The sequence below is a fragment of the Lepisosteus oculatus genome, chromosome 8, assembly GCF_040954835.1.
Source record: "Lepisosteus oculatus isolate fLepOcu1 chromosome 8, fLepOcu1.hap2, whole genome shotgun sequence".
Lineage (NCBI taxonomy): Eukaryota > Metazoa > Chordata > Actinopteri > Semionotiformes > Lepisosteidae > Lepisosteus > Lepisosteus oculatus.
This window is the reverse complement of record NC_090703.1, coordinates 48,121,317-48,134,268: the sequence shown is the minus strand read 5'-3', so window position 1 is coordinate 48,134,268 and position 12,952 is coordinate 48,121,317. Positions and strand designations below refer to the sequence as shown.

Here is a 12,952-nt window from a genome sequence, read left to right as displayed (position 1 = left end):
GGAAGGCCAGCCTTTCAAATCTGGATTCACTGAAAAACACCCCAATATGCTAAAAATGCCCCAATATGTGCCAAAAACACCCTAATACCCCAGCGGTCTGAGAACAAAGAGACACTTCTTCACACACAGGGATGTTGAATTCAGCTACTAGATACAAAACGGCTTCCTGTCATTTTTAACCATTCTTTATATTCTCATGAGGGTCTGTCAATAACATTCCATGGATACAATATATTGTACTTGCTATGACAACAAATGAACACAAGAGGGAAGTGTTGCCTTAGCATTTGCAAATCCTTAAATTGCAATTGCTACTGAGGACGTTGGTGACTCCCCTCAGAACTTCACTTCACTTTGAATATTGGCATTACATTTACAGTACAATTTAAACACATCAAAATAATAGGTAGATCTGTAGATTATCTCTCATTTTTCCTTCAGGTTCCAAATTGCAATTCAGTGTGCCTCTGCAAAGCACATAGGAGCCATCAGCACTAGAGACCAGGGGTGGTTTGCTGGCTCCGTGTACTTTTGCACTGGAACTGGGAGCGCTGGGTATCGTGCCGTGCCTGGGAGCTGGTCCTGCTGAAAGGAGCTCTCTACAGTAAGAGGTGACTCACTGCCTGGCTCCCGAGTAAGATCTGCACCAGGGGGCTCACCAGTCACATGGCCCTCCTGTCCCGTAGCTTCTGGCTTTGTGCCCCAGTGACACGGTGGTCTCTTCGGGTGCTTTTTAAATCTTCTGGGGGTCTCCTTGCAGGAACTCGTTTCCCTCTCCGGCTCTTCGCGAGAAGCGATCAGCAGCTACCACCCCTCTGCTCGTTTTCCAGACAGAAGCTGAGAATTTTTGGAGGGGGGCGGACCTGAGTGCCGGTTCCTGGCAGGTTTGGGGTCCCCCTAGCCTTCCCCTCAGATGTGTCCCCGCAGTGCCCCTGGGGCCCACTTGCGCCCCACTCTGAGGGGTTAAGGAGGGACCTGGGTCCCACAGCAGGCCCTTCGCTGGAGCCCTCTGGTCCGAGAGAGAGGGAGGGAGAGACAGGGTGTGGGTTCAGTCTGTGTACCGCAGGGGCATCAGAGTCATAGAGTTGGAAAATACTCCTGCCAGGGATTTCATGACTAAAAATCACAATTATCCCCGTCAGTCAGCATGCATTGCAGGCACAATTCAGAGGATCACACAGGAAGGGACTGATTTAAGAGGCCAGCCTTTCGTATCTGGATTCACCTCTTTAAAACACATGGCAGAGCTGTGAGGATCTAAAGTGAAGCGCAGTGTTGCAGCGCAGCTGAGCTCGCGGGGACAGAGGCAAGTCAGGTAACAGTGACAGTGACGTACCTGTCAGAGACCGGGTCAGACCTCTGGCTGTCTGCGGCTGTCTGCCAGCGTGGCCTTCACTGCCCCCCTGTGCACAGAAACAGGTACAGAACACACTCGCTAGACACGTCCCAAAAGCACCTTAAAGTGTACAAGCATTTACAAGATGCACCTAATAATAATAATACTTAACACTTCTATAATGCTTTTCTGGACCACTTCACTCTGTGCTCTTTACAGGTCACGGGGATCCCCCTCCACCACCACCAGTGTGCAGCCCCACCTGGATGATGTGCCAGTCTGCTCCCCACACACCAGCTCTCAGTGGGGAGGAGAACAGAGTGATGCAGCCAGTTCAGAGATGGGGATTATTAGGAGGCCATGATTGATAAAGATCAATGGAAAATTTGGCCAGGACACCGGGGTAACAGCACCACTCTACTCAAGAAACATCCTGGGGTTTTTAATGACCGCAGAGGGTCAGGACCTCGATTTTACCTCTCATCCGAAGGATGGCACCTTTTTTACAGTGTAGTATCTCCATCACCATACTGGGGCATTAGGACCCACACAGACCTCGGGGTGAGCTCCCCCTGCTGGCCCCACTAACATCTCTTCCAGCAGCAACCTTAACTTTCCCAGGAGTCTCCCATCCAGGCACTGGCCTGGCGCACACCTGCTGAGCTCCAGTGGGCTGCCAGCTGTGAGCTGCAGGGTGATGTAGCTGCTGGCTATACAATGTCCAGGCTATAGATGGCACCATTCTCCTTACCTGACCTCGAACACAAGCACAGCGCTGCATGTACAACACCAGAAAGCTTGCCTGTGTGGCAGCTCTGCCAGTGAAGGAAACGAGGCCGCGCGGCCCGTGTGTCTCCCCAGGCGCCCAGCGCGTTACCTGCCTGTCCGTCCCCAGGCTGCAGTGCCTCCTCAGGGCGGGCCGGCCAGGCAGGTCCCGGTCCGTGGTGACGTCGGGGTGAAGGGTGTGCCGGCTGTAGGTCTGCGTCTGCTGCAACACAGCGAGAGCCTCAGGTGACTCAGGGCTGTGACTGGGGGGGAGCAGGGACACAGGGGACGGGGAGCGACATCTCTCGTCTTGTTTCCCTGCAGCTTTGCCATTGCATGGAAAACATTATACTTAATCTCGTTTTTTCAGTAGCTTCCTCTTCCTTTTTTTACTGCTCATTCTATACTTAAATGTTTTTAACGTATATATAATAATAATTGCTTACACTTATATAGCGCTTTTTCTGGACACTCCACTCAAAGCGCTTTACAGGTAATGGGGACTCCCCTCCACCACCACCAGTGTGCAGCCCCACCTGGATGATGCGACGGCTGCCATAGTGCGCCAGAACGCTCACCACACACCAGCTCTCAGTGGGGAGGAGAGCAGAGTGATGAAGCCAGTTCAGAGATGGGGATTATTAGGAGGCCATGATTGATAAAGGCCGATGGGGAAATTTGGCCAGGACGCCGGGGTTACACCCCTACTCTTTTCGAGAAACACCCTGGGATTTTTAATGACCACAGAGAGTCAGGACCTTGGTATTACGTCTCATCCGAAGGACAGCACCTGTTTACAGTATAGTGTCCCCGTCACTACACCGGGGCATTAGGACCCACATGAGCCGCAGGGTGAGCGCCCCCTGCTGGCCCCACTATCACCTCTTCCAGCAGCAACCTTAGTTTTCCCCAGGAGGTCTCCCATCCAGGTACTGACCAGGCTCACACCTGCTGAGCTTCAGTGGGCTGCCAGTTGTGAGTTGCAGGGTGATATGGCTGCTGGCCAGCACAAACTCTGGCAGTGGTGCAAACATTCAAGTTTCCATGTGATAAGCCACACAACAGAAATACTTACAAGGAACATTCTCAGTTAGGTATATCTGTGTGTAATATAAATATACTTATGTGTATAGAATGCATGAGGGAGGTAAATCTCTGGATTTGTGACTGTCTGGTTGTGGGTTCGAGTCCCTGCTGAAGGCACTGCTTTACTACCTGGAGATAAGTACTTTACTCCAGTAGCTCCACTCCGCCCAGCTCATAATAATAATAAAAACTTTGATTTATAAAGCACCTTCCCAAATCCAAGGACACTATACATAGTGATAAAGAAAAAGACCAGACAGGTACAATAAAAACTAAAAGGAATTTGTCTCTCGAAGAGTAGGAGGAAGGGCGTTCCGCAGCAAAGGAGCAGCAACGGAAAAGGCACTGTCTCCTACGGTCCGAGATTTAGTCCTGGGTATAGTGGACAAAGGACCAGCCGCAGCGGAGGGGGGGGAGTGTAAACACGGAGGAGTTCAGAGACGTCAGATGGGGCCAGAGTCAGTCACAAGATCCTGTGAGTGGAGGTGGCGACCAGCAGGGGATAGACCTGCGATGAACCAGTGTCCTGGCTGGGCACATGTTCACAGCCTGCTTTACGCTATGAGCTCTGGTGCCTGCTGTTGCTTACCTTCAGACGCCCACGTAGAGACGCAGGCTCATGTAGACTCTTCGGGGTCGTCGGAAAAGCTAAGCATGTGCTCCCCCTCCCTGACAGGGGGGCGCAGTGCTCCCCGTCTTCCTCACCTTTCTGCTGATGCTGTGCAGGTTCCGGGACAGGAGCTTCCGGAAGCTCTCCACCTCCTCCGGCCGCAGGTGCTGGCTGGGGGGCGCGGCTTCTCTTCTGCCAGGACGGGAGGAGCAAGAGAGGGGCGATGAGGGCAGGAACTGAGAGCAGTACAGCGGGATTGTGGAGTATGGCCCTGAGCGTCACAACCCAGAGCCACAGAGAAACAGGTGTCAAATCCACAGTGCCTACAAGGTCAGGGAGTCAGGGAGACTGACCAGAGGAGGGCATTTGGGCATAAGGCATTTGGGCATTTTAACCTAAGGCTGTTTGTAGGTCGGTATCTGTCGTTGCTAACAATCAATGGAAGTAATGGAGCCCGATGACGGCCTCCTTTGGGAAGCAGGCGGGGACTGAGCTGCAGTCAATACATGGCACCCAGCTCTCAGATAAGCCAGTGAGGCAGATGCCTTTCTAGTTTTCTGGTTCAAATAAGAAAGAAAAAAGCGATTTTCAAGATTTTGCTGCTTCATTTTTGCTGAAAGTAAATGTGAAAATAGTAAGTACAAGTCTAAAGATCTGAAGCTCGAGTTCCAGTGTTTCAGGGCCTGGATGCATAATGCACTTTCCATGACGGTGAAAGTTTGTGTCAGTGTGTCTTGCACATGGCAGGGGAAGTGGGCGTGGCGCGGGGTGCTCTCTGCGGCCATGCTCACGGGGGCTCTGTGCTCTCCCCGAGCCCCTCGGCGTCTGGCCCCAGGATGTCTCTCTTCTCCAGCCTCTGGTACACCTGCACGATGCTGGACTGGGCCTGCTTGTCCGCCCGGATCAGATACCTCCTCAGGTACTTCTTGTTGAATTGCTCAAATCTAATGAGGACACCGGGAAACACGTAAAGGCAAGTTAAAACCAAATTCTCCCTGTCACTCCCACGGCTATCGTTCTGTGCAAGCAAAGCCACAGCACAATGAGACCCAGTGCCACAAACACTTTTCAAAGAACATTGTTGTGTTTTGTGGCAACAGCACAGTAAAAGCATGGTAAAGCATAAGGAAGTATAGTATAAGAAGGTGCAATGTGTTCAAAAGCATGGCAAATTTATAAGCATGAGGGAAAAAAACAGTTCTGTGAAACTGACCATGTTGATCGCTTTTTAAACCCTTCACACACCTCTTGTGGCACAACATGCTGGTGACCCCCCCCTCCCCCCCCGTCTTCCCCGGTCTCTAAACCCCCCAGCAGAGGAGGCTGCTACTCATTCACCATGCTGATAGGACTGGAGCACAGAGGGGCAGTTCCGAATTCTCCTGCAATCAGAAGCCCATGGCCACCAGACCAGTGGTGCCGCACTACCGCACCGAGCTGCAGGACTTGACAGAAGCTGCTTGGAGTGGTTCCAGATGTCATGAGCAGGTAAGAGCAGCCGTGGGTCTGAGCACAGCAGCTCCAGGGGCCTCCTGGTGTCTGAAGATGCTCCCTCACCTGTCCTTCCAGTAGTTCTGTCCCCACTGGGCAGTGATGTCCTCTATCCCCACCAGCAGGTGGTCCAGGAGCTGTGGGCACAACAGCATAGGAAGTGTCAGCTCATCAGCACTGTGGCTGCTGCTTCCTGCTGGTGACATTGGCTGATTTCGTATTAAATCACAGTAAGTTAATTCGAATTATTTGCACAGTGCCTTAAGGGTGCTCTGTGTCCTCATCAGTTATCGTACACATCTTTTCCTTTTTACACGCCAGCGCTCGGGTGTGAGCGATTTACAAATGTGCAGACTATGTCTCCTCGTGTACTTTCTGAATGCCCCGATGCTGGTGGGCATCGTTTCAGCTGTCGAGAAAGACGTCTGCCTTGACCACTGCGGGCTCTCTCTCAGGTACCCGGATGTGGATCTCCTCGCTCACAGTAGGGGGCGCCTTCTTCCTTCTCTTCACCTCCAGCAGCTCCACCAGTGGTTTGATCGTCATGCCCTGCGACAGAAGAGCACTTCCTTTACTCAATGACACTCAACGTCCCCTTATCCATGTGTTTCTGTTAGGAATTTAATATTATCAGTTAATTTTCAGGAGCTACTTCTGAGCACTGTAGATGTTAAAACATTCCATTTCCTCCAGTGTCCTCTGTGGACGCTCACTGATCGCAGACTGTGCTGTAAGAGCAGTGATAACTGTGTATTTCAGAAACGATTCAATTTCATTTGAAAAGTGCATTATCTCACAGTGCACTGACCTGGGTCCCACATATTCCCCTAAGAGGAGTCGAAATGGAACTGAGAGCGAAAGAAGAGGTTTAATTTCACAGCAGCACTGCCCAAGCAGGAATCTCACTTCCTGTGGTTTGGTACTCGCACCTAGAACAATGACCGCAGTGTAAATGCCCTGTGTGTGTGTCACATGTGTAAATGTGTGTGTAACGTGTAGCTCCGCCCTGCCCATGCTGGGATTCGGTCACTGTCGCTCAGGTGCTCAGAGTGGACATGGTACCAACCTGTACTGCACCAAAAGAGCAGGTCTTCTGCTGCAGCAGAGACCCACACTGAGTTTCAGGGGGCTCGCTTCCCTGCACTGACCTCTGGCACATGCGCCAGTAGGGTCGCTGTGCTGAACCGCAGCTCCGGGTTAAATTTTCCACGACACGCTGGGTCAGAACCAGTCTCAACGAAGGCAGTCTTGTGCAGATGAGTTTATCTATTTAAGAGTGGGGTTGTTATTCTTCCTCCGATTCACATATTATGATAGAGTGGTCATATGACGACTGGCTGGTAGCCCAGCGAGAAAGAGGGTGATGCAAAATACCTGTACAAACACAGTGAAGAGGATGACCACGATGGTGGTGGTGATGAAGAGCCTCTTCTTGGGGAAGTCATCAATCAGGAAGACCAGGGAGAAACAGATCGCCCCCCGCAGGCCGCCGTAAGCAATGATGAACTGGTCCTTGAAGGTGACAGGGTTCCTGCGCAGCCGGTTCACCAAGGCGGTCAGAAAGAGCACCCCTGAACCACATGAAGGAGATGATTAGACTAACACTGACCAGGCCATTACTGGACCTGCTGCTTTGCACCTGTGAATGACGGATATCTGCACTATTCCTACATCAAACCCAATTGCAGAGCTGTAGTTTCCACACCTGGTCTACATAAATAATCTGATAATTGGGTCAATTAAGCAATTGAGACCTAGTTGGAATGAAAGTCATAAAACCCTGTAGCTCCCAAGGAGAACTGGAGACCCAAGTGGGCACACATATAGCATAGTGTAAATAAGATAGCATAGTACATCTTGGTGGGAAATACAATATGAGCCAAATTAACTTTATGCTAATAGTCACACATACAAGTATCTTCATCGCACTACTGTGGAACTCAGTGCTCAGGACCTATGGCTTTTATAATGGACTCAATCCCATTCCAGGTAGCTGGAGCCATTCCAGCTGGTGTAATGTAACTCAGCTGTGACCCAGAAATACACCTTGGTGAAGTCCATGCCTGGCTGTCGCCAAGCCACTCTCTTCCATGCATGTCTGTGTGCAAGGGGCTACATGCGTGTGGGTGCCTGTGTGCAGTAAGGCACGTGCCCAGAGCCCTCCAGAAGAGGCAGAAGAAGAGAGTGAAGGAGACGAAGGCCCAGCTCCACATGTGTGCGTCCTGGATGGTGGACACGCCGAGGAAGATGAAGATCAGGGTCTCGCTCACGCTGCTCCACATCTTCAGGAAGTACTTGATTGTGGTGTGGGACTTCTGGGACACATTGGCTTCGACGTACTGCTTCATGGTCACAGCACAGGTCACGATCCTGCGACAAACATGGGTGAGCATGACTTAGCCACCGATCACAGTCAGAACCATAACACCAACAACCTGCTCCTCACATGGTTGATGAGGACCTTGTAACAGAGCCATTTGCCATGTCTCTCACAGGCCCTACAGGAGAGTCAGGTGCAGGCAGGATCAATCCACAACTGTCCAACCTAGGCAGCATTATCACAGGTGTGTGGTTGTACTACGCTAATCACTGTCACAGAAGCCCCGACTGGATCAGGTGATATTGGGCCCTATGGGGCTTGACTCTTGCTAGCACCATACTGCCTTTTTAGAAGCTCTTCTTTCACGTTTTAACAGCAAGAGTTTGCGTTTCCTTTCCTGAAAGAGTGTGATAGACGCACAGTAGCTGGTGGAAAAGGCTTTTGTCATACGGCTCACAAAGACACAGGCAGGCTGGGGGGCTGCATTCCCTCTGATGAAGAACTGGATACGATGCATTGCCTGAGTACGATTACATAAATGCGGCTCAGCAAATGAGCAATATAAAAATAAACTAGCTCTTCATTATTAATACCCGGGTCGTCACTGTACCGCTCCTGGCAGTTTGCAATCAGTTGTTTAAAACATGCTAAATACATTTCAAAACAATTGTTTGCTTCAATTGCTCGAAGAATGCAGTTGCATTGCAAGACTGGCTGGGTTTGAGCTGTTTCAGCTGCTGGCAGCGGACTCTTGGGTCGAGTCACATGGGTTGCCGGTGGCACCGAGAGCCGGCGTGTGAAGTTCCCTCGGCACTCACGCCACGATCCCGGAGAGGCGGAACATCTCGGAGGTGAGGTAGGACAGGTAGCTGTAGAGGAAGACGAAGAGCGGCGCGATGACCTGGACCCGGGCGGTGCAGCGCGTGGTGAGGGCGGCCATCAGCCCGAAGGCCAGCCCCACGCAGAGCCCGCCCAGCCCCACCAGCAGGAGCTGGCACACCCCCGCTGCCACGTCCGCCCCCGACACGCTCGGCAGCCGCAGGAACGACTCGAACAGCTTGTACAGGACCTGCAGGGCACACAGGGGACAGGCAGCACTGCTCCTCTGACAGCACCGACCTGGGGCTGCCATTGAATCAGCAGGAAACAAGTCGGAACAACGAGTGAGCAAGGCCAGCATCTCCCCCTGAATTCCTCAACTTAGAAATCTCCGCTGTTCCCAAATGCCTCATCCTACACCCCCACCCATTGAACTGTGAGTAGGTTCTTTTCCCTCACTGCTGTGTTTGTGCTCAGTGGCAGCGTGTCGCTGTTTGTCTCTTTATCCAGCCTGTGTCGGTACATCACTCAGGGGAATGATAGAAACATGTTTTCGGAAACAGGTTTTTTTGTGTTGTTTCCTATATGCTGTGTTACTTAAGGAATGAATAAAAGTGTTCGCTGTCAAAAGCTATTCTTCAGTTTTCTGCATTAGGAGTGACGTCCAACACCTCGCCCCTATTCCCTGACCGTAACCAGCGCTCAGAAATACCCCCATCCCATCCTTGTCCTTTGCTCCCTCTCTTCTGCCTCCCTGCCTCTCACAAAGAGTTCTGCATCACTGTCTTGTAAAAATAAAGGAAACAAGCCCCCCGTCTTTACAAAATCAAACACCAGTAATGTGCTGGATGAAGTTGGTCCCTTTCTATATTTAAAGTGCTTTGGGATCCTTAGGGATGAAAAGTGCTATTTAAATGCAAGGTGCTAATTAATTTCAGAATTCTGTACGCAATGAAAAAACGAATCTATCTATCAACTGATTGATTATTGTTATTTTAAAAATTGTCAAATTAAAGTAACTTTACAAGTTAGCCTTCAAGTTAACTTGTAAAGTCAAGCAACCATTTGATTGATTATGGTTATTCACAGAAATTAACTTGTACACTGAAAGGGGAGATTTGGCCAAGTCTATTGCTCTTGAGCCCAATTTGCACTCCTTTTACTGGGAGAGGACTGAGAGACTTGGAGGTACAAGCCCGACGAAACACAGCTGGACCATGGGAAAGATCTGGGCCCCATCCTGGTCTGCGGAATGGAGCCGTTTTAGGGATGCGGGGCCCACCGCCCTCACGCACCACGGTGACGGCATCGTTAAGCAGCGACTCCCCGAACACCAGGATGTGCAGCTGCTCGTTGACGTGGATCTCCTCGAAGACGGACAGCACCGCCACAGGGTCCACCGCCGCGATCAGGCTCCCAAACAGCAGGCTCTGCAGCACGGACAGGTCACCCAGACCCCAGGGACCCGCCTGGCACACGCCGTACAGAGACAGCCCGATTCCCAGCGCGTTCCACAGTGTGCCCAGCACTGCATACCACAGGATGGTGCCCAGGTTCTCAAAAAACAGGCGGATGGGCAGGAAGTAGCCGGCGTCCAGCACAATGGGTGGCAGGAGGTACAGGAAGAAGGCTTCCGCGCTCAGGAGGGGCGGGGCCTCGTGCCTCACACTGTAGATGACCCCGCCCACCAGCAGCCCCACCATGATGAGCAGGCAGCTCTCGGGCACCACCGCTGGCACTCGGCCTGACCAGTGGAACCCTGCCAGGGTAGAGGTGGGGAGATGGTCAGGAGGCGGGGCACACAGCCTAGCCAATGAGGGAGATGGTCAGGAGGCGGGACACACAGCGTGGCCAATGAGGGAGATGGTCAGGAGGCGGGGCACACAGCGTGGCCAATGAGGGAGATGCACAGGAGGTGCGGCACACAGCCTAGCCAGTGAGAAAACACTCAGCCCATGGGAAAGTCTTGGATTAAGCAAGAGGAATATTTTAAGGCTGTGATACTGATTAACTTCAAATATCAGTGTTAATACATACAGGGTATGTATGGCTATACAGGGTACAGACAATGTGAACCTTTGATTGAAAAGTCCGTATAGCAGATCAAGAAAAAAATGTATACTTTTATTTAACAAGCCAAGTCAAGTAGCAATGGTTAAACATTTTTATTCCTTTATTTTACCAGGTCTGTCAATTTCTGAGAACAATTTCCCATTTCCAGTGATGACCTGCAAACCCATTTATACAGCAGGGCATTTACTTTAGCAATGTAGAACCTTGCTCAAGGGCACAACAGAATCCCGCTCTGGAAATGAGCCTTCAGCTCTGTGCTCCAGAGTCTGTAGCCCTAGCCATTCCAAACTGCTGCTGCCTAATTTATGGGAGAATATTGGACAACCCTATGAAAATGTCATGCAATACGACTGCATCAACATAGAAATCAATACAAAAACAATTGTGTTAGATCTACGTGCAGTGCAGTGTTGCCTCAGAACACTATTTTTGTGGAGATGCAAAAAGTCCGCAAAACAGCCCCCCTTTTAAAAATCAAGAACGCCTTGCTTACCAAGTTTCGCCAGGGACGCCAGCATGATCCAGAGCCCTATCTCAAAGGGAGCCTGCACATGATGGTAGTCCACGCTGAAGACCCACGGCCTCCGGGGCTCCCGGTGTGTGGTGGTCAGCGGGGGGCCGCTGGTGTTGCTGTAGGGCACAGGCGGGCGCTGTTCCGAGGAGACAGCCAGGGCAGCCTGGAGCAGGCAGCACAGGAGAGGGAGCATCGCCGCTGTGCTGACAGAGACTGGCCCGGGCACAGCGCAGGAGCTGGGGAGAGTGGCAGGTGGAGCACTGCTGACAGGGCATGCCCACCTCCCCACCGAGCCCCCCAGGGACGCTGCTGTCCAGTGCAGCAGCTGACTAATTGATGCACTCAGACTCTAATGTGCCCCTGTGCTGACTGTATCGACAGAGCCGTTCAGTAATGGGCTTTTACAGAGCCTGCCAGTTCATCATGCCATCACTTTTCACGATGGAAAACCAGATCTCAGTGCTGTATTTGTTTGTCCATTAGCTCACTTGAGCTTGTGATATCTTTGTGCTTTGCTTATCTTCAGACAGGCAACTTCAAAAGCCACATCCAATCCTAACCTGTTACTTTTTTGTTGTTTTGCACATTGCCTGTTGTTGTTTTTTTGCACATCGTCTGTTGTTGTTTTTTGCACACTGCCTGTTGTCTCTGTCTTTCTTTTGCTACACAATTGTATTGTTGTTGTTTATTTTTTCTCTTTGTACTACTTATGTCCAAGAGCTAGCTAAATAGCATTTCGTTATACCATATACCATGTCTATGAGTTTAATGACAATAAACTTGAAACTTAAAACTTAAAACTTAAACTTTAACTTTAACACATCTCTCATCGAACAACGTTTCAGCTTGGGAGAGGAGGAACCACAGAGTTACCAGAACCTTTTAGCGTGATGTGAAAGATTTTTCAGCACACGTCCCGGAGGATGGAAGAACATTATCTCGCCCACTTCCTCCTGCCGATAAATAAATATCCCGCTTCCTGCTGACTCGCTGCTCCTTTCGGTTTCGGATCCCTTACTCTGCCCCATCTCCGCCCTTGCTGCAGCTCCCAGACTCATCTGGCAGGACAGAGAGGGAGGTGCTAACAGCTGCAATTATTACAGTGTCTTTCTCCTCAGCCAGGCAAGTTACCCCAGTAAAGCTCTAGATTCAAAATCACACCTCTTCTCCCTCATGACTGGGTTTTGACCCAACCTCCGAATTACAATTTGTGTGAAATCAGCATTTGAAAACTATCCCATATACCACAGGTTTTTGTAGCACAAAAACATGCAATCATGTTAGTTGTACTGTGTCTCTCTTTCACTGTGTCTCTGACTTCAGCTGACCTTGACCTTTGACCTCAGTGACCTCTGTGCAGCCAGAGCTAGGGTCAGAAAGAAGGAGCAGGTGATACATGCCTGGTTGTTCCGCAGAGACTCAGGATGACCATCTGTGTCACTGGGCTGTAGGTAACACCCCAAACTAAGGACAGCACAGGTCTCAGAAGGTAAGAGATATATCGTATAACTATCTCCCAGATCTATGAGTCAGGCTGTAACAGATTTACTGTTCTGAGGTTGGATTCATGCTGATAGCTCATAGTTCATCCAGAGTTTTGAAGATAATCATCCAGTTATAACCATACTGTAGACAAGATCTACACAGAATGCAGTGTAAGTGTGTAAGTTAAAAGGTAAGTACATAAACTCAACAACATAAGAAAGGTTACCAGTAAGATCAGGTCTTTCAGCCCATCCAAGCCTGTTCGTAGCTAATTAATACAAAGTTCTCATACAGCTGTTTCTTGAAAGAAACCAGGGTATCAGCTTTGAAAGCATGGCTGGGCAGCTTGTTCCACACCCCCACCACCCTTTGGATAAAGTAGCCACCTTGACTTAAAATTTGGATTTTGAAAAAGAGTTTGAATATTTCTTCTCCCTGATGTACGAATTAGTT

At 50.4% G+C, this 12,952-nt stretch overlaps 1 protein-coding gene across 1 annotated transcript; it reads right to left on the bottom strand.

Moving 5' to 3' along the window:
- Window positions 1-169: 169 nt before the first annotated feature.
- LOC102694221 (sodium/hydrogen exchanger 2-like) lies at window positions 170-12,669 on the bottom strand. Its single transcript, XM_015351795.2, has 12 exons — window positions 10,994-12,669; window positions 9,723-10,186; window positions 8,427-8,677; window positions 7,441-7,658; window positions 6,663-6,859; window positions 5,748-5,837; window positions 5,355-5,425; window positions 4,589-4,741; window positions 3,893-3,989; window positions 2,214-2,324; window positions 1,337-1,403; window positions 170-1,009 (listed from the first exon to the last, which is right to left on the bottom strand). The coding sequence occupies exons 1-12, from the start codon at window positions 11,205-11,207 to the stop codon at window positions 798-800; spliced, it is 2,145 nt and encodes a 714-aa protein (XP_015207281.2). The 5' UTR covers window positions 11,208-12,669; the 3' UTR covers window positions 170-797.
- Window positions 12,670-12,952: the final 283 nt, after the last annotated feature.